The sequence below is a fragment of the Microcaecilia unicolor genome, chromosome 2, assembly GCF_901765095.1.
Source record: "Microcaecilia unicolor chromosome 2, aMicUni1.1, whole genome shotgun sequence".
In the NCBI taxonomy this organism is placed as follows: domain Eukaryota; kingdom Metazoa; phylum Chordata; class Amphibia; order Gymnophiona; family Siphonopidae; genus Microcaecilia; species Microcaecilia unicolor.
In genome coordinates this window covers 431458435-431479719 of record NC_044032.1, presented here as the reverse complement: position 1 = coordinate 431479719, position 21285 = coordinate 431458435, and the positions used below count along the sequence as shown (strand labels likewise).

At 47.7% G+C, this 21285-nt stretch overlaps 1 protein-coding gene across 1 annotated transcript in view; it reads right to left on the bottom strand.

Annotated features, from left to right (window-relative positions):
- The window catches only part of LOC115461169 (cytochrome P450 2U1-like), a 107116-nt gene extending 86032 nt beyond the window's left edge, over positions 1 to 21084 (bottom strand). Inside the window, exon 1 of the mRNA XM_030190792.1 lies at positions 20519 to 21084. Within this exon, the coding sequence (XP_030046652.1) occupies positions 20519 to 21011 (493 nt within the window). The 5' untranslated portion in view covers positions 21012 to 21084. The remainder of the gene's footprint in view (positions 1 to 20518) is intronic.
- Positions 21085 to 21285: the final 201 nt, after the last annotated feature.

The following is a 21285-nucleotide window of genomic DNA, read 5'->3' as shown; positions in this document are numbered from 1 at the left end:
TTTTGAACCTTCACCATCTGACTACTCAAAAAAGAAGAAAAACAGTTTAATCCTGCCCATCACGGTCTATATAGCAACCTGGACAATAAAATGTCTTGACCAACAGCGTCAAAGGCAGAGGTAATATCAAGACCAAGTAACAGCCTAGACTCCCATCTATCCAGACCCCTTCTCAATGAGTCCACTAGAGAGAACAGTAATGCCTCTGTACTGTGGCCACTCTGAAATTAATCTAATATCCCATTACCTTCAACATAAATGAACTAATTGAAACAACACACACTGCACAATGATCTTACTCAGGTGCAGGCAGCTTAGAAAACATGACCCATTGGCAAGACTTGAGGTCTGGGAGTAAAGACCAAGGGTATAAATCCTCCTCCCCACCAGAATTTTGTGCTGTCATGTTACCCTCTTAATGTTTATTTATTTTGGTTTTCTCTCATGGCGAGTTACTTTCAGGTACGGTAAATATTTCCCTTTTCCCATCTAAGTTTGCACCCAAGGCAATGGAAGATTAAAGGATATGCCCAAGATCACAGAGAGTGGCTGCAGGATTTGAACTCTGGTTTCCCAGATTAACCACTAGATTGTTTGCGATTGTCTTCGCTATCCTCCTTTGTCCTTTATCAATATGTAAGAGGCAGGTGTAGTGAGGATAAAAAAAGACAAATAGACAGCAGCCACTTGAAGGAGAATTAAAAGATGACAGGAACACAGAAAAAAGAAAATGAAACCAAAAGGATGGAAAAATACAATGTCCAGACCACAGAGATAGAAAAAAAGCATTTTATTTTGAGTATTTTAAAATAGAACATGTTTATTTATTTAGTTATTTGTGATATTTATATCCCACATTATCCCACACAAGTTTGCGTTTAATGTGGCTTACAATAAAGTGAATGATACATACCTGTAGCAGGTGTTCTCCGAGGACAGCAGGCTGATTGTTCTCACGACTGGGTGACGTCCGCGGCAGCCCCCATCAACCGGAAGAAGCTTCGCGGGCGGTCCGCACGCAGGGCATGCCCACCGCGCATGTGCGGCCGTCTTCCCGCCCATGCGTGACCGTTCCCGCCAGTTGAATGACAAGCAAGAAAAGATGAAACGCAACTCCAAAGGGGAGGAGGGAGGGTAGGTGAGAACAATCAGCCTGCTGTCCTCGAAGAACACCTGCTACAGGTATGTATCATTCACTTTCTCCGAGGACAAGCAGGCTGCTTGTTCTCACGACTGGGGTATCCCTAGCTCTCAGGCTCACTCAAAACAAGAACCCAGGTCAATTGAACCTCGCAACGGCGAGGATACAACAAAAAATTGACCTACGAAGAACAACTAACTGAGAGTGCAGCCTGACCAGAATAAATGCGGGTCCTGGAGGGTGAAGTTGGATTTACACCCCAAACAGATTCTGCAGCACCGACTGCCCGAACCGACTGTCGCGTCGGGTATCCTGCTGGAGGCAGTAATGTGATGTGAATGTGTGGACAGATGACCACGTCGCAGCCTTGCAAATCTCTTCAAAAGTGGCTGACTTCAAGTGGGCCACCGACGCTGCCATGGCTCTGACACTATGAGCCGTGACATGACCCTCAAGAGTCAGCCCAGCCTGGGCATAAGTGAAGGAAATGCAATCTGCTAGCCAATTGGAGATGGTGCGTTTCCCGACAGCGAACCCTAGCCTGTTAGGGTCGAAAGAAATAAACAATTGGGCAGACTGTCTGTGGGGCTGTGTCCGCTCCAAATAGAAGGCCAATGCTCTCTTGCAGTCCAATGTGTGCAACTGACGTTCAGCAGGGCGGGTATGCGGTCTGGGAAAGAATGTTGGCAAGACAAATGACTGGTTAAGATGCAACTCCGACACCACCTTCGGCAGGAACTTTGGGTGGGTGCGGAGCACTACTCTGTTGTGATGAAATTTTGTATATGGAGCATGAGCTACCAGGGCTTGAAGCTCACTGACCCTACGAGCTGAAGTAACTGCCACCAAGAAAATGACCTTCCAGGTCAAGTACTTCAGATGGCAGGTATTCAGTGGCTCAAAAGGAGGTTTCATCAGCTGGGTGAGGACGACGTTGAGATCCCATGACACTGTAGGAGGCTTGATAGGGGGCTTTGACAAAAGCAAGCCTCTCATGAATCGAACGACTAAAGGCTCTCCAGAGATGGCTTTACCTTCCACACGATAATGGTAAGCACTAATCGCACTAAGGTGATTCCTTACTGAGTTGGTCTTGAGGCCAGACTCTGATAAGTGCAGAAGGTATTCAAGCAGGTTCTGTGCAGGGCAAGAACGAGGTTCTAGGGCCTTGCTCTCACACCAAACGACAAACCTCCTCCACTTGAAAAAGTAACTCTTTTTAGTGGAATCCTTCCTAGAGGCAAGCAAGACACGGGAGACACCCTCAGACAGACCCAACGCAGTGAAGTCTACGCCCTCAACATCCAGGCCGTGAGAGCCAGGGACTGAAGGTTGGGGTGCAGCAACGCTCCGTCGTTCTGCGAAATGAGAGTCGGAAAACACTCCAATCTCCACGGTTCTTCGGAGGACAACTCCAGAAGAAGAGGGAACCAGATCTGACGGGGCCAAAAGGGCACTATCAGAATCATGGTGCCGTGGTCTTGCTTGAGCTTCAGTAAGGTCTTCCCCACCAAAGGTATGGGAGGATAAGCATACAGGAGGCCGGTCCCCCAATGAAGGAGAAAGGCGTCCGACGCTAGCCTGCCGTGTGCCTGAAGTCTGGAACAGAACAGAGGCAGCTTGTGGTTGGTCTGAGAGGCGAAAAGGTCCACCGAGGGGGTGCCCCACTCTCGGAAGATCTTGCGTACCACTCTGGAATGAAGCGACCACTCGTGCGGTTGCATGACTCTGCTCAGCCTGTCGGCCAGACTGTTGTTTATACCTGCCAGGTATGTGGCTTGGAGGAGCATGCCGAACTGGCAAGCCCAACGCCACATCCCGACGGCTTCCTGACACAAGGGGCGAGATCCGGTGCCCCCCTGCTTGTTGGTGTAATACATTGCAACCTGATTGTCTGTCCGAATTTGGATAATTTGGCAGGACAGCCGATCTCTGAAAGCCTTCAGTGCGTTCCAGATCGCTCGGAGCTCCAGGAGGTTGATCTGCAGATCCTTTTCCTGGAGGGACCACAGACCCTGGGTGTGAAGCCCATCGACATGAGCTCCCCACCCCAGGCGAGATGCATCCGTCGTCAGCACTTTCGTGGGCTGCGGAATTTGGAATGGACGTCCCAGGGTCAAATTGGTCCAAATGGTCCACCAGAGCAGTGAAGTGCGGCAACTGGTGGAGAGGCGGATGACATCTTCTAGATTCCCGGTGGCTTGGAACCACTGAGAAGCTAGGGTCCATTGAGCAGATCTCATGTGAAGACGAGCCATGGGAGTCACATGGACTGTGGAGGCCATATGACCCAGAAGTCTCAACATCTGCCGAGTTGTGACCTGCTGAGACGCTCTGGTCTGCGAAGCCAGGGACAGGAGGTTGTTGGCCCTCGCTTCGGGAAGGAAGGCCTGAGCCGTCTGGGTATTCAGCAGAGCTCCTATGAATTCTAGAGACTGGGTTGGCTGGAGATGGGACTTTGGGTAATTTATCACAAACCCCAGCAGCTCCAGGAGTTGAATAGTGCACTGCATGGACCGGAGGGCTCCTGCCTCCGAGGTGTTCTTGACCAGCCAATCGTCGAGATATGGGAACACGTGCACTCCCAGCTTGCGTAGATACGCCGCTACCACCACGAGGCACTTTGTAAACACCCGTGGGGCAGAGGCGAGCCCAAAGGGCAGCACACAATACTGAAAGTGCCGTGCGCCCAGGCGGAATCTGAGATACTGTCTGTGAGCTGGCAGTATCGGGATGCGAGTGTATGCGTCCTTTAAATCCAGGGAACATAGCCAATCGTTTTTCTGAATCATTGGCAGAAGGGTGCCCAAGGAAAGCATCCTGAACTTTTCTTTGACCAGGAATTTGTTCAGGCCTCTCAGGTCTAGGATGGGGCGCATCCCCCCTGTTTTCTTTTCCACAAGGAAGTACCTGGAATAGAATCCCTGCCCTTCTTGCCCGGGTGGTACGGGCTCGACCGCATTGGCGCTGAGAAGGGCGGAGAGTTCCTCTGCAAGTACCTGCTTGTGATGGGAGCTGAAGGATTGAGCTCCCGGAGGACAATTTGGTGGAAGGGAGGCCAAATTTAGGGCGTATCCGCACCACACTATTTGGAGAACCCACTGGTCGGAGGTTATGAGAGGCCACCTTTGGTGAAAAAATTTTAACCTTCCTCCGACCGGCAGATTGTCCGGCACGGACACTTTGATGGCGGCTATGTTCCCGTGGATCCAGTCAAAAGCCCGTCCCCGGCTTTTGCTGTGGAGGCGCAGGGGGCTGCTTAGGCGCACACTGTTGACGAGAACGAGCGCGCTGGGGCTGTCCCTGTGCCTGTCGAGGCCTTCGGGCCGGCTGGGTGTACCTACGCTTGGTAAAAGCATAGGGCGCAGCCTGCCGGACCCGGGAAAAATGTCCACCTGCTGAGGTGGATGCTGAAGGCGCCCGGTGGGAGAGCTTGTCGAGGGCGGTTTCCCGCTGATGCAGTTGGTCCACCAGCTGCTCGACCTTCTCACCAAAAATATTATCCCCCCGGCAAGGGACGTCAGCCAGTCTCTGCTGGGTGCGGTTGTCCAGGTCAGAGGCACGCAGCCAAGAGAGCCTGCGCATCACTATACCTTGGTCCGCAGCACGAGACGCCACGTCACAGGTGTCATAGATACCCCTGGACAGGAACTTTCTGCACGCCTTCAGCTGCCTGACCACCTCCTGAAAAGGCCTGGACTGCTCCGGCGGGAGCTTATCGACCAGGTCCACCAGTTGCTTCACATTGTTCCGCATGTGGATGCTCGTGTAGAGCTGGTAAGACTGGATGCGGGTCACGAGCATGGAAGATTGGTAGGCCTTCCTCCCAAACGAGTCCAGAGTGCGAGACTCCCGCCCCGGGGGCGCCGAGGCGGTATCCCTCGAACTCCGTGCCCTCTTGAGAGTAGAATCCACGACCGCCGAGTAATGGGGCAATTGGGGCCGCATTAACTCTGGGTCCGAGTGGATTCTGTACTGGGACTCTGCTTTCTTGGAAATGGTGGGATTAGATAATGGTCTCATCCAGTTCCGGAGCAGTGTCTCTTTGAGGACATTGTGCAACGGCACCGTGGAGGACTCTCTAGGTGGTGATGGATAGTCGAGGACCTCGAGCATCTCAGCCCTCGGCTCGGCCACAGAGACCACGGGGAAGGGAATGCATATTGACATGTCCCTAACAAAGGAGGCAAAGGAGAGGCTCTCAGGAGGCGAGAGCTTCCTCTCAGGTGAAGGCGTGGGGTCGGAGGGAAGGCCCACAGACTCCTCTGAGGAGAAATATCTGGGGTCCTCCTCCTCCCCCCACGAGGCCTCTTCCTCGGTATCGGACATAAGCTCATGTAGCTGAGTCCTCAACCATGCCCGGCTCGACGTCGAGGCACCGAGGCGTCGGTGTCGTCGAGCGGTGGACTCCCGTGCCGGCGGGGATGAAGCTCCCTCCATCGACGTCGACGGGGACTCCACCTGCGTGGCGGTCGAGACCCGCGCCGCAAGCGGCGTCGGTGTCGAAGGCCTCGGCACCGGGCTAGAGCTCGCCGGCGCCACAGTCAACGGCGCCGAGGGCGCAAGCACCCCCGGCGCTGGCACAGCCTGGCGCATAAGCCCTTCCAGGATACCCGGAAGGATGGCTCGGAGGCACTCGTCCAGGCCCGCTGCCGGGAAAGACGGGGGGGGCCGGTAGAGGCGTCGGTGCCGGAAGCTGCTCGGGTCCAGGAGACTGCACCGAAGTGCTAGGACCCTGACGCGTCGGTACCTCCACTACCGAGGGGGACCTCTCCTCTCGACGCTGATGCTTACCCGGCGTCGACTCCTCTCCGGCGCCGGAGGCCGGGTGCATCGATGGCGACCGATGACGGTGCTTCCTTGGCTTCTTGCGGTGCCCGTCATCGGCGCTAGGTGGTATGGAGGAGGAGGAGGTCGATCTCCCTCGGTCTCGAGGGGCCGAATCAGACAGGGTTCGGTCCCGAGGGCCATGAGCAGAGGGAGTGACCGGGGCCGACTGCCCACGCGGCCTCTCACCCCTACCCTCACCGGAAGACCGGCGGGCCGACGGGACCTGTGCTCCTGGGGTCGATGCCATCGATGCCGATTTCGCGGACATCGATACCGGTACCGAAGAACCGGCCGTCGATACCGATGCCGTCGAGGTCGACGTCGAGGGGCCGGCGCAAGTTCCAAAAATACGGTCCCGAAGAACTTGCCTCGCAACTTGAGTCCGTTTCCGGAGACCAAGACACAAAGTACACGACTTGGTATCGTGCTCCGGCCCGAGGCACTGGAGGCACCAAGCGTGGGTGTCGGTCTGCGAGATAGGCCGGCCGCACCGACCACACTTTTTAAATCCACTCGGGACCTTCGAGGACATCGACGGAAAAATCGCGTCAGCGAAATCAAAGTTGTCGATGGTGGCAGTAAAATCACACCTCGAAAAAATAATCGACCGCGCGGCCACAAGGCCGCAACGCGACGCCCCCGCTAGAAAACGAGGGGAAAAACAGCGCGTTCTCTCTTTTTTTTTTTTTTTAACAAGAGAAAAAACCCTTGCGGAACGCGCGACAACAACAAGGAAAAAACAAAGAAGGTTCGCGAACAACGCGACGGTTTTCCGGGGCTGACGAAGAGAGAGATGTGCGACACGTCTCTCTCCAGGCGCGGAAAAGACTGGCGGGAACGGTCATGCACGGGCGGGAAGACAGCCGCGCATGCGCGGTGGGCGTGCCCTGCGTGCGGACCGCCCGCGAAGCTTCTTCCGGTTGATGGGGGCTGCCGCGGACGTCACCCAGTCGTGAGAACAAGCAGCCTGCTTGTCCTCGGAGAAACAGTATAGGATACATAACAAAGAAGAAGGCATAAGAAAGTAATTTGTTGTAAGAATCCAATTTTGCAATACAATATCATAAACATACTGGGATAGCTATGGATGTTTAACATTTAGAAAATCTATTATGAATGAGACATTGTACATGAAGCAAAGAGAAAGTTAATGGTAATAGAGTAATAACCAATTCAGATAATAATTAATTGTTTGAGATATGGTTGCTCTTTGTGAGGGTTTGTTTGAATAGGAACAATTTAAGGATTTTGCGAAATCTAGTATATTCCTGTATATTTCTTATTTTAGGTGGTAAGGAGTTCCACTATTTGGTTCCTAGATAAGTGAAGTCTGCAGTTTTGTAGATCACTTTTTTGCAGTTTGGGAGGTGTAGTCAGATAATTTCTTGCCTCGTATTTGGTGTTTCTTTGAGGTAAGTTTATATTAATGTTACCATATAGTCTGAAGCTGTGCCATTAGTATTTGAAAGATAAAGGTACATAATTTGAAGGTAATTCTCGTTTTGATGGGAAGCCACTGTAATTTGATTAATAAAGGGGAGGCACTTTCAAAATGAGAGATTTTATGTATGAACCTAGCTACAGTGTTTTGAGCTGTTTGGAATTTTTTCAACAGGTACTCCTTACAGTCAGCATATATGGCATTACAATAATCGAATTGGGATAATGTTAATGATTGCATCAATAGTCTGAAGGTAATGAGAAACAGGGTCTGATCCTTTTTAGTTTCCAAAGAGACCTAAAAGATTTTGTGATTACTGAGGAAACTTGAGTATCAAATTTTAAATATTTGTCTATAATTATACCTAGAATTTTCAGATTATTGTCAATGGGGAATGAAGTGCTGTCAATTGTGAAACTGTTTCAGTCATTTTGGTCAAATAGGCTGGTAATGACCATGAATTTAGTTTTTTCTTTATTTAGCTTTAGTTTGGATTCTGAGGCCCTGGTTTCCATCAGATTTAAGCCAAGTTTTGCCTTTTGTACGATGTCTTTAATGTTCTTTTTAAAGGTTATGTATATGGTAACATCGTCAGCATATATTAATGTTTTGAATCCTGCTGTTTCTAGTCTGTTGCCTAGTGGTGACATCATTAATTAAACAGAATGGGCGATAATGGAGAACTCTGAGGGACGCCACAGTCCGGTGACCAAGGAGAGGATAAGGTTCCTTTCATTTTCACTTTGTAAGATCTTGATTTCAGGAATCCTTGAAACCATTTGTGGACTGTGCCACATATTCCAAAGCAGGGGCGTATCTGCGTGGGGCCACAGGGGCCTGGGCCCCCGCAGATTTCGCCCTGGACCCCCCTACCACAGACCCTCTCCACCTCCCCCTCCCGCCCGCCCGCCACCAACCCGTCGCCGATCTTTGCTGGCGGGGGACCCCAAGCCTCCGCCAGCCGAAGTCCTCTCTTCCGTGCAGGATGCAAGTTTCAACGCTTCCTGTTCTTCTGAGTCTGACGTCTGCACGTACAACGTACAGAACGTCAGACTCAGAATTTGGAATTCAGTCTGACGTCCTGCGCGTTGTACGTGCAGGACGTCAGACTCAGAAGAACAGGAAGCGTTGAAACTTGCAGCGGCAGCCTGCATGGAAGAGAGGACCTCGGCTGGCGGGGGGTTGGGGTCCCCCGCCAGCAAAGGTAAGTGACAGCAGCGGGGGAGGGTGTCATTGGTGGCGAGGGGGGGGATCGGTGGCGCCGGGGGGGGGGGGCTAAAATGTGCCCCCTCCCTCTGGCTCTGGCCCCCCCTACCACCCGAGTCCAGATACGCCTCTGTTCCAAAGTTGTCTAGTATGTTTAGTAGGATATTATGATCTGCTACATTGAATGCACTAGACATATCGAACTGAATTATTAAGATTACACCCTATGCTAATTTCTTTTCTGAGATTTGATACTAGGGTAGTAAGGAAAGTCTCAGTGCTATAGCATGGTCTGAAACCTGATTGCGATTTGTGTAGTAGGGAGAAATGTGAAAGGTAGTCTATAGTTTGTACTGCTACAATTCCTTCCATCACCTTTATTATTAAAGGAATGGAGGCTACTGGTCTGTAGTTTGTTACTTACATAAGTACATAAGTATTGCCATACTGGGAAAGACCAAAGGTCCATCGAGCCCAGCATCCTGTTTCCAACAGTGGCCAATCCAGGTCACAAATACCTGGCAAGATCCCAAATATGTACAAAACATTTTATACTGCTTATCCCAGAAATAGTGGATTTTCCCCAAGTCCATTTAATAACGGTCTATAGATTTTTCCTTTAGGAAGCTGTCCAAACCTTTTTTAAACTGCGCTAAGCTAACCACCTTTACCACATTCTCTGGCAACGAATTCCAGAGTTTAATTACACGCTGAGTGAAGAAAATGTTTCTCCGATTTGTTTTAAATTTACTACATTGTAGCTTCATCGCATGCCCCCTAGTCCTAGTATTTTCGGAAAGCGTGAACAGACGCTTCACATCTACCTGTTCAACTCTACTCATTATTTTATAGACCTCTATCATATCTCCCCTCAGCCGCCTTTTCTCCAAGCTGAAGAGCCCTAGACGCTTTAGCTTTCCTCATAGGGAAGTCATCCCATCCCCTTTATCATTTTTGTTGCCCTTCTCTGCACCATTTCTAATTCCACTATATCTTTTTTGAGATACGGTGACCAGAATTGAACACAATATTCGAGGTGCGGTCGCACCATGGAGCGATACAAAGGCATTATAACATCCTCATTTTTGTTTTCCATTCCTTTCCTAATACTTAACATTCTATTTGCTTTCTTAGCCGCAGCAGCACACTGAGCAGAAGGTTTCAACGTATCATCAACGACAACACATAGATCTCTTTCTTGGTCCGTGACTCCTAACGTGGAACCTTGCATGACGTAGCTATAATTCGGGTTCCTCTTTCCCACATGCATCACTTTGCACTTGCTCACATTAAACGTCATCTGCCATTTAGATACCCAGTCTCGTAAGGTCATAGTAACATAGTAGATGACGGCAGAAAAAGACCTGCATGGTCCATCTAGTCTGCCCAAGATAAACTCATATCTTGAATTTGTACCTGTCTTTCAGGGCACAGACCGTATAAGTCTGCCCAGCAGTATTTCCCGCCTCCCAACCACCAGTCCCGTCTCCCATCACCGGCTCTGGTACAGACCGTATAAGTCTGCTCTCCCCTATCCTAGCCTCCCAACCACCAACCCCTCTTCCCCCCACCTGCTCCGCCACCCAATTTCAGCTAAGCTTCTGTCCTCTTGTAATTTTTCACAATCCTCCCACGATTTAACGACTTTGAATAACTTTGTGTCATCAGCAAATTTAATTACCTCACTAGTTACTCCCATCTCTAGGTCATTTATAAATATGTTAAAAAGCAGCGGTCCCAGCACACAGCCATGAGGAACCCCACTAACTACCCTTCTCTATTGAGAATACTGACCATTTAACCCTACTCTCTGTTTTCTATCTTTTAACCAGTTTTTAATCCACAATAGAACACTACCTCCTATCCCATGATTCTCCAATTTCCTCTGGAGTCTTTCATGAGGTACTTTGTCAGATGCCTTCTGAAAATCCAGATACACAATATCAACCGGTTCCCCTTTATCCACGTTTGTTCACCCCTTTAAAGAAATGTAGTAGATTGGGGAGGCAAGATTTCCCTTCACTAAATCCATGTTGACTTTCCAGCTTATTTTCGAAAGATAAAGACGCCCATATTTCGACCCAAATTGGGAGATGGGCGTCCGTTTCCCGTGGGCGCCCAAATCGGTATAATCGAAACCTGATTTTTGGCGTCCTCAACTGCAGTCCGTCATGGAGACAAACAAAGATCATGGGGGCGTGTCGGAGGCGTGGCGAAGGTGGGACTGAGGCGTGGTTATCGGCCGAGGAGAGATGGGTGTCTTTAGCTGATAATCGAAACAAGAAGGGCATTTTTGACGAGAATTTGGTCCGCTTTATTTGGACCCTTTTTTTCCAGGTCCAAGTCCCAAAAAAGTGCCCCAACTGACCACCGGAGGGAATCGGGGATGACCTCCCCCGACTCCCCCAGAGGTCACTAACCCCCTACCACCAAAAAAACGCACTTTAAAAACTTTTTTCCCAGCCTGTATGCCAGCCTCAAATGCCGTACCCACCTCCATGACAGCAGAATGTGTTCTATCCTCTGACAGCCTTTCCCTGGTTCTGATGTGGGTCTCGGGTGAGTGTGACACCTTTTCTGTTAAGGGCACTGCAGAGTCACATCAGCAATGCATTGTGGTGGGTGTAGGGTATTGGGCTCCGTGATTCCACTAGCTTGTGTTAAATGCTCACGATGTTGGTAGTTGGTAGGCTCTACTCCCATGGTGCTTTTTCCTCTGCTTACCGGGTCAGAGTGTGCCCTGTTTTGTTTCCGGTAGTCCATGAGGTAGTGGCCTTTTGTGTAAGACACTTTTAGATCCCTTTCATGTGTTAGCCACGTTACAGCACTTAGTTCTTACCTTGAATGTTGCTGAAAGAGGGCATTGTACACCATTCTGCCAGCTCGGACCTACTGCTAATCTCACTACCAACGAGACTCGTTGCCAGTGGGGCACAACCTCTGATCTACAGTTAACTGTGAGTAAAGGTGCTTATTCAAATAAAGGACGTTTTCAGCGAGATTAGTCTTCAGGTGTCAACTGCTGTGCCAAGGTTATACAGCAGCAACAAGTCCTGTCCCTGGAGCACTTTTAGTGGGTACTGCAGTGCACTTCAGGCAGGCAGACCCAGGCCCATCCCCTCCCACCCGTAACACTTGTGGTGGTAAATGGGAGGCCTCTAAAACCCACTGTACCCACATGTAGTTGCCCCTTCACCCCTAAGAGCTATGGTAGTGTTGTACATTTGTCCCTAAGTTCCACACACAGAGAGACAAAACGGGGTTCACACTGTCCACAGCAATCATGTTGGGACCTCCGTAGATGAACCAAAGTTCCACACACAGAGAGACAAAACGGGGTTCACACTCTCCACAGCAATCTCATTGGGCCCTCTCCACCCTATTTCTGTTGTGTACATTTGTCCCTCCCACGACCAAATGGCTTGGATTGAGACGTTTCTGAGCTGGGCGTTTTTAGTTTCCATTATCGCAAAAAAAAAACCCCGCCCATCTCAGAAGGGACCAAATCCATGGCATTTGGTCCGTCCAAACCGTATTTTCGAAACGAAAGATGGACACCTATCTTTTTCGATAATACAGTCTGTCCCGCCTCTTCACATACCCGTTTTCGGACATAGACACCCATGGAGATGGGCGTTCGCGTTCGATTATGCCCCTCTTTGTCTCATTAATCCATGCTTTTGAATATGCTCTGTAATTTTGTTCTTAATAATAGTCTCTACCATTTTCCCCAGCACCGACGTCAGACTCACAGGTCTATAATTTCCAGGATCTCCTCTGGAACCATTTAAAAAAATCGGTGTTACATTGGCCACCCTCCAATCTTCCGGTACCACGCTCGATTTTAAGGATAAATTACATATTTCTAACAATAGCTCCGCAAGCTCATTTTTCAGTTCTATCAGAACTCTGGGATGAATGCCATCCAGTCCAGATTTGCTACGCTTCAGTTTGTAGAACTGCCCCATTACATCCTCCAGGTTTACAGAGAATTCATTAAGTTTCTCCGACTCGTCAGCTTCGAATACCATTCTGGCACCGGTCTCCCACCCAAATCTTCCTCGGTGAAGACCGAAGCAAAGAATTCATTTAATCTCTCCGCTACGGCTTTGTCTTCCCTGATTGCCCATTTTACTCCTCAGTCATCTAGCGGTCCAATTTTTTTACTATGTGTTTTTGCCTCCAACGCAATCTTTTTTTCTAAGTCCCTCTTAGCTTTCCTTATCAGCGCTTTGCATTTGATTTGACATTCCTTATGCCATTTCTTATTATTTTCAGTCGGTTCAGTTATGGTGATTGAATTGTTTTTTGGTATTGGTGTTAGGATAATAGAACCTTTGTTATCAGGGAAAGTGCCGTGGAATAGTAGGAAGGAGATATGCTACTGAAGCAGATTGATGAATATATTAGGAGCTTCCTTCATAAGGTAACTAGGACAAGGATCTAGTATATATTGTGAGTTTGAATATTTTAGGAGGTAATGTTTTACTGTGTCATGGGTTAGTAGTTGGAAGGAAGACCAGATTCTGTTGGTGGCTATTCCTATATGTGTGTCTGACTTTTTCATAAATATCTTGATGGTTGACTTTTAATTTCAGGAGACTCTGTGGTTGTGGTTATTTCTTTTGTTGATGATAGGCTTTTTATCAGATCGAAAAGTTTATTGGTATTAAGGAAATTACCACCGATTATTTTGTTATAGTATTGAGCTTTTGTAATTTTGATCTCATTTTTATATATTTTGATGGCAATTTTCCAAGTTAATTTGTTTTTGTTTGATTTGTCTTTAGCCCATTTTCTTTTCAAAAGGATTGATTGATTAAGCCAAGGTGAAATTTTCTGGGTTGGTTTGGATGTAGATTTGAGGGGAGCCATATTATTTAAGACATTTTCGCATAGGTCATCCCATTTAATCATGAAGTTGTTATTGTCTGCTGGAGGAAGAGCAGGATTATTCAAGACGTTAGACAAGAATGTGGTATTTATTTTTCCTCAAGTTTTGTGAGGAATCGTAGTACTTTTATTTTTCATTGATTTTGTATTTTCCCTCCAATAGAGAGAAAACTCGAGTTTACTGTGATCTGACCAGGGAGTTTGAGTCCAAGTATGGTTACTTAGATGAAAGTTGTTGTTTGCAAATTTATAGGCTAATAGGTCAAGTAAGTGACCTTTATTGCGAGAGGTACTGCTGAATGGTTGTGTGAGTTGCCAGTAGTTTAAAAAGTCAAGTAAATTTTTGTATTACTGTCATTCTGATTATCTAGATGTAAATTAATGTCCCCTATTAGGACATTATCAAATTTAGTGCATATGTTAGATACAAATTCAGTGAACATGTTTTCTGTTGATTGCCACCTCCCAGGTGGGTGGTAAAAAAAAGGATGATGCAGATAGGATCAAATAGAGTGTAATTGTTGATTTTTGCAAGCAATTGTTTCGAGAGTAGGGGAGTTAACACGTTAGCTTTGGGAAATGTACATAGCAAATGTTTTTGTATTGTGTTCAGTTGAAAAGGAAATGCATTTGTTTTTATTTTTCCAGTGTTGCAGTACATGCTAAGTTTAACTTTTTGGGGCTCCACATTTTCCCGTACAATTTCGAGTTCAAGCTAAGAAGAAGTCATTACAAAATATGAAACAAAATACATAAACCCACATATATCAATAAGGAAAGAATCATAAGTATATAAAGAATTCAATAATAAAGCATAATGGTGAGAATGGAAGGGGGAGAATAAGCACCAGGATGAACTGACAGAAATATTTTGAAAAGAAAAGATTTCAAAAACTTAAGAAAAACCAAATAATCATGTTGGGATCTTATATTCTTGGCAAGGAATTCCACCATTTAGTACCTTGGTATGAAAAAGTAGCTGAATATATAGATTTATAAAGTACTTTCTTACATGTAGGAAAATTAAAACGCAGGTAGTCTCTTGCACCAAAGACTGAATTACAAGAAGGCAAAGTAACAAGGGGCAACATATAGTAAGGGGCAATACCATATAAAATCTGACATACGACAGCACAGAGTTTGAATACAGTCCTGGCCCTAATGGAAAGTCAATGCAAATGTATCAGAAAGTAGTAGCCCTCTCAAAGTGTGTTACATGCATGACAAGTCTAGCCACAGTATTTGGGCAGTTTGCAGTTTCCTTAAGATACATTCTTTACACCCTGCATAGATAGAATTACAATAATCAAATCAGGTCAAAACAAGAGATTGGACAAGTAATCTAAAACCAAAGGCTGGAGAAAATAAAGGGGAACCCCCCTGTACCAGCAGTCTCTAATGGAACATAAGGTCCTTCAGGAAAAGCCTCCCCCCCCCCCCCCCCCCGCCCACACACACACACACATCAATGCCGCAGGGTGGGAAAGGATCAGAGCCGATATCAGGAGAAATTGAAAAAAAAAAAAAGGGCCTAATGCGCTTCAGCTTCCAAAGTCAAACAAAGGTCTCCAATCAATAAACTGTATCCACAGTGATGTCAGTGTTTTTGTGCCCAAGCTTCCTACAGTTTACTGATTGGAGACCTTTATTTGACGATTCTTCTGGGAATACTGTAAATAATTGTCACAAATTGAATGCAGTGAAAAACAGGTTCAGGCTTTTTAAGCAAACTAGGCCTGTAAAATCATAGGATCTCTCAGTCCTGATACTTCACTGAAGAAATGTGACAGTCTGATTAAGTTAATGAAGCCTGGCAAATTTACAAAGTTGGCAAGGATTGTGTACAGCTGGACATAGGCATGCGGAGAAACTATAAGAAATAATTGGGCAAAGATAAGGCCAGGTACAGAAAAGTTAAATTTAAGGATGAGTGAAGCTTGGAGATAAGCAAACTTGCTAAGGTTGAAACTTGGTCCTAACTGGATGAGAGATAAGAAAACTGACTGGGTCACCGGAGAATTGAATCATGGACGTGCTATAGACGTAATCTACTTAGATTTCAGTTTTGACACGGTTCCCCAGAGGAGGCTCTTAAATAAACTGGACTGGCTGAAGATAGGACCCGAAGTGGTGAACTGGATTAGGAACTGGTTGACGGACAGACGCCAGAGGGTGGTGGTAAATGGAATTTGCTTGGATGAGGGAAAGGTGAGTAGTGGAGTGCCTCAGGGATCGGTGCTGGGGCCGATTCTGTTCAATATATTTGTGAGTGACATTGCCGAAGGGTTAGAAGGTAAAGCTTGCCTATTTGCGGATAATACTAAGATCTGTAACAGAATGGACACCCGGGAGGGAGTGGAAAACATGAAAAAGGATCTCAGGAAGCTAGCAGAATGGTCTAAGGTTTGGCAATTAAAATTCAATGCGAAGAACTGCAAAGTGATGCACTTAGGGAGTAGAAATCCACGGGAGACGTATGTGTTAGGCGGTGAAAGTCTGATAGGTATGGACAGGGAGAGGGATATTGGGGTGATAGTATCTGAGGATCTGAAGGCGACGAAACAGTGTGACAAGGCGGTGGCCGTAACTAGAAGGTTGCTAGGCTGTATAGAGAGCGGTGTGACCAGCAGAAGAAAAGAGGTTTTAATGCCCCTGTATAAGTCATTGGTGAGGCCCCACCTGGAGTATTGTGTTCAGTTTTGGAGGGCGTATCTTGCTAAGGATGTAAAAAGAATTGAAGCGGTGCAAAGAAAAGCTACGAGAATGGTATGGGATTTGCGTTACAAGACGTATGAGGAGAGACTTGCTGACCTGAACATGTATACCCTGGAGGAAAGGAGAAACAGGGGTGATACGATACAGATGTTCAAATATTTAAAAGGTATTAATCTGCAAACAAACCTTTTCCGGAGATGGGAAGGTGGTAGAACTAGAAGACATGAAATGAGATTGAAGGGGGGTAGACTCAAGAAAAATGTCAGGAAGTATTTTTTCACGGAGAGAGTGGTGGATGCTTAGAATGCCCTCCCGCGGGAGGTGGTGGAGATGAAAACGGTAACGGAATTCATACATGCATGAGATAAACATAAAGGAATCCTGTTCGGAAGGAAGGGATCCTCAGGAGCTCAGCGGAGATTGGATGGAGAGGCGGGGCTAGTGCTGGGCAGACTTATACAGTCTGTGCCCTGAAAAAGACAGATACAAATCAAGGTAAGGTATACACAAAAAGTAGCACATATGAGTTATCTTGTTGGGCAGACTGGATGGACCGTGCAGGTCTTTTTCTGCCATCATCTACTATGTATTGCATTAAGTAGAAAAGGAAATGCGCTTTTGTTTTGTTTTGGGGTTTTTTTCTCCAGTGTTGCAGTACATGCTGAGGTTCCCAGTTCAATTTTGTCTATATATTTTTATTTCTAATTTGTAATCTCTTGTTCTGTAATTTGTGAGGGTCTGTCAGTGTGACTTTAACGGCAGATGAGTTGATTGGAGAGGCGAGAGAATTGGGGGAGGGGCTTTATTTTCTGCCCTGGTCACCAGCATGGCTAACAGCAGCCCTGACCCTTGCTGTATCTAGTGGGGATTCCCAAGCCCTACTAGCTGGGGTCTCTTCTGAAGCTGGCCAGAGATGCCGTCTTCTACTGAGCTTGGCAGATGGGGGCAGCATCCTGGAGCCACTGACAACTAAGCATGTATGGGGTGCTGGCATCAGTGGCTCGAGGAGTTGCTGCTGCCTACTGGGCTTGGTGGAGAGGAGTTCTGGCCATCTTTACTGGAGGCCTTCAGCTGACAGAGATTGGGGATCCTCATCTGCTAAAGTATTTATATTTTGAATTGGGAAATGCTGGGGGAGAGGGGGGAGAGAGAAAATTTTGTGCCCACCCACTTTGTGCTCAGGCCCACCCAAAATTGGCTGTCTGTCTACACCACTGCCTTCTGCAGACCTTTCCTATGAGACTTTTGAAAGATAAAGGCTGAGACATCTGAACTGCAGGGGCAGGAGAAATGACAGTAATTCATACGACTTATCTGCAGGACAGGGAGTTGTCAGTTTGTTTATTACAATTCTTAATATAGCAATGGTCACAGCATATCATAGCAGTTTACTGGTGATTTCAAGCTAGAAGGGGTAAAATATTAATTAGAAAGGTTTGTCAAGATCCTGGAAGAAAAGTCCATAAACTTTTCGTTGTTGTTATTAAGCTGGACTATGGGAAACTCCACTGCTTATTCTTGGGATAAGCAGCATGGAATCTTTACTCTTTTTAGGATCCCGCCAGGCACTTGTGACCTGGCTTGGCCACTATTGGAAACAGGATACTGGGATTGATGGACCTTTGATCTTGCCCAGTTAGGCAATGCTTATGTACTGTTGGAGTTGTGTGGGAAAAATGTATCCATAGGCATCTAGGACAGTTCATGGGTAAAATTCTCCATGCTGTTCCAACTGTAACCGAAATTCAAATATACAGCAGAGGTAGTGCAAACCAGAGTTACCCCCATAGCAAGCTCATATCGAGCTGGTGTGTATTGGCCTGCATAGCTGGTGAATGTTGCAGGATGCTAGGCAAGCACCAGTTTTGCCTTGTTCTTAAGCTGAGCAGCTCACCTAGTACGTGTATTGCGAGCTCTCTCAAGCCACCCATTTGACTGAAATGACAAAAGTGGGGTCCTATTTGGGCAAGAAAGTCCACTACCAAACTCTGGCCAAAGCTATTTACATTCCTGTACCCACGCTGCCGAACGCTTCTGGCTGAAATCCCGTACCCTTGCCGACTTCGTTCATTTCAAATTCATGCTGACCTCCTTCTGATCTGCCCTTTCACTTGCCAAACAGGACTACTACATCCAGCTGACCAACTCTCTTGGCTCTAACCCTCGCCTTCTCTTTGCCACGCTGAACTCCCTCCTTAAAGTGCCTTCGCCCCCTACTCCCCCTTCGCTTTCTCCTCAGACTCTGGCCGAGTACTTTCATGACAAGGTTCATAAGATTAACCTTGAATTCTCAATCAAACCACCTCCACCCTCCCCTAGTCCATTCCCCCAACCCTCCAACCCCTCCCTCCTTTTCCACCTTCTCTGATGTCACTGATGAGGAAACTGCACATCTTCTTTCCTCGTCCAAATGTACCATCTGCCCCTCTGATCCCATTCTCACTCACCTACTTAACACTATCTCCCCCACTGTCATCCCTTTTATCCGTCATATCTTCAATCTTTCGCTTTCCACTGCAATTGATCCTGATGCCTTCAAGCATACCATAGTCACACCGCTCCTTAAAAAACCTTCACTGGACCCTACCTGCCCCTCTAGCTATCGGCCCATCTCCCTCCTCCCTTTCCTCTCCAAGATACTTGAACGTGCTGTTCACCGCCGCTGCCTCGACTTCCTTTCATCTCGAGCTATTCTTGACCCGCTCCAATCTGGCTTTCGCTCTCTTCACTCGACTGAAACGGCGCTTGCCAAAGTCTCCAATGACCTGTTACTGGCCAAATCTAAAGGTCTCTACTCTATTCTCATCCTCCTCAACCTATCTGCTGCTTTTGATACTGTTGATCACACCTTACTCCTTGATACATTATCCTCTCTTGGATTCCAGGGCCCTGTTCTTTCCTGGTTCTCTTCCTCTCTCCCAACGCACTCTTAGCGTATACTCTGGTGGTTCCTCCTCCACATCTATCCCGCTAACAGTCGGTGTACCCCAAGGATCTGTCCTAGGACCTCTCCTCTTCTCCATCTATACCTCTTCCCTTGGTGCTCTGATCTCATCCCATGGCTTTCAATACCACCTTTACGCTGATGATACCCAGATCTACCTCTCCGCACCGGATATCTCAGCTGAAATCCAGACCAAAGGATCGGCCTGCCTGTCTGACATCGCTGCCTGGATGTCTCGCCGCCACCTGAAACTAAACATGACCAAAACCGAGCTTCTCCTCTTTCCCCCTAAACCTGCCTCTCCTCTCCCCCCGTTCTCTATATCGGTAGATAACACTCCCCTCCTCCCTGTCCCATCTGCGCGTAACCTTGGAGTCATCTTCGACTCCGCTCTCTCCTTCTCTGCTCATAGTCAGCAGATTGCCAAAACCTGTCGTTTCTTTCTCTATAATATTAACAAAATTCGCCCTTTCCTTTCCAAGGACGCTACCAAAACCCTTACCCACACCCTTATCACCTCTCGCCTAGACTACTGCAACTTGCTTCTCGCTGGTCTCCCGCTCAGACATCTATCTCCCCTTCAATCTGTCCAAAACTCTGCTGCACGTCTTATATTCCGCCAGAGTCGCTATACTCACGTTAGCCCTCTCCTCAAGTCGCTTCACTGGCTCCCTATCCGCTTCCGCATACAGTTCAAACTTCTCCTTTTGACCTACAAGTGCATCCACTCCGCAGCTCCTCAGTATCTCTCCGCTCTCATCTCTCCCTACACTCCACCCCGTGAACTCCGTTCGCTGAGTAAATGTCTCCTGTCGTCCCCCTTCTCCCCCACTGCTAACTCCCGGCTCCGTTCCTTCTATCTCGCTGCTCCCTATGCCTGGAATAGACTCCCTGAGCCAGTACATCAGGCTCAGTCTCTGGCTGTCTTCAAGTCTAGGCTTAAAGCCCACCTCTTTGCTACTGCTTTCGACTCCTAACCATGACTCTCTTACTCAATACCCTCACTTATCACCCCCACCACTAGCTGTCTGTTGGTCTGTCCAATTTAGATTGTAAGCTCTGTTGAGCAGGGACTGTCTTTTCATGTTCATTTGTACAGCGCTATAGAAATGTTTAATAGTAGTAGTAAAGCTGGATCCTGGCCCAATACGTAACAAATACGGTGGCAGCAAACAGGCTTGAATGATTCAAGCCTGTTTGCTGCCACCGTATGAATCGTAACAGAAAGAAACTCAAGAAAAAAAGGCAAATACAGACCCATAGGATCTATCGTACCCAATCTGCTAGCTGGCAATGGACGGGCAGAACTCGCCCCCCGTCCCTCCACTCCCGGCTTCGGAGATCTTACCCTTCCGCTCGATGATAAGGTTAATTTCGGCAACATCGGGCCGGTCCGAGAACACTTCAGCATAGTTCACCAGCGCATCCTTCAGCGTTTCAAAATCGTTGATGAAGACCAACATACATTTGCCTAAAAAGAGTCTGAAGATACTGCCGTAGGTATTGGCCATTATATTCATAAGGATGTGTGTGGGCACGACTGCCCTCCAGCTCGTCAGCTCTTGTCCCGCGCCCCGGCTCTTTTTCGTCTCAGGGCACAAAAGTGATACCAGACGCCCAGGCAGCAGCAGGAGGTACAAATTGCCCAAGATAGGGCAACACCAAGGACCCGGGAGCGAGTTTCTGGAGACGACCAGGTGAAAATTCCAAAGGAACAGGAGCAGCCAGTTCAAGGCAAGAAAGAGCAGAACTCCGAGCAAACAAGTGGACCAGGAAATATTCTCCATGAATCCGCCCGCGGGAAACAATGACCAAAACAGCAACCCGGAGCTGAGCTCCATGCACCACCCCGAACACTAACCCCGCGGAAACTCAGCACTCTCTGAGCTGCCTAGCTGAGCTCCTGTGCGACTGCAGGTGCAGGGCAGACGATTGTTGACAAAACAATGCACCCTTGGCGTGCTACTATTGGCTGTTCCTTGTCCATTTTGACGTCACAATCTGCTATGCCCCTTTGAAAACGTTAAAACCAATTAGTTAACCTCTGTTTCCCTTTCCCCGCGCATCCGTCATCCCAGTATGTCAAAACAAAGCGAACAAACCTATGAGCTGCTG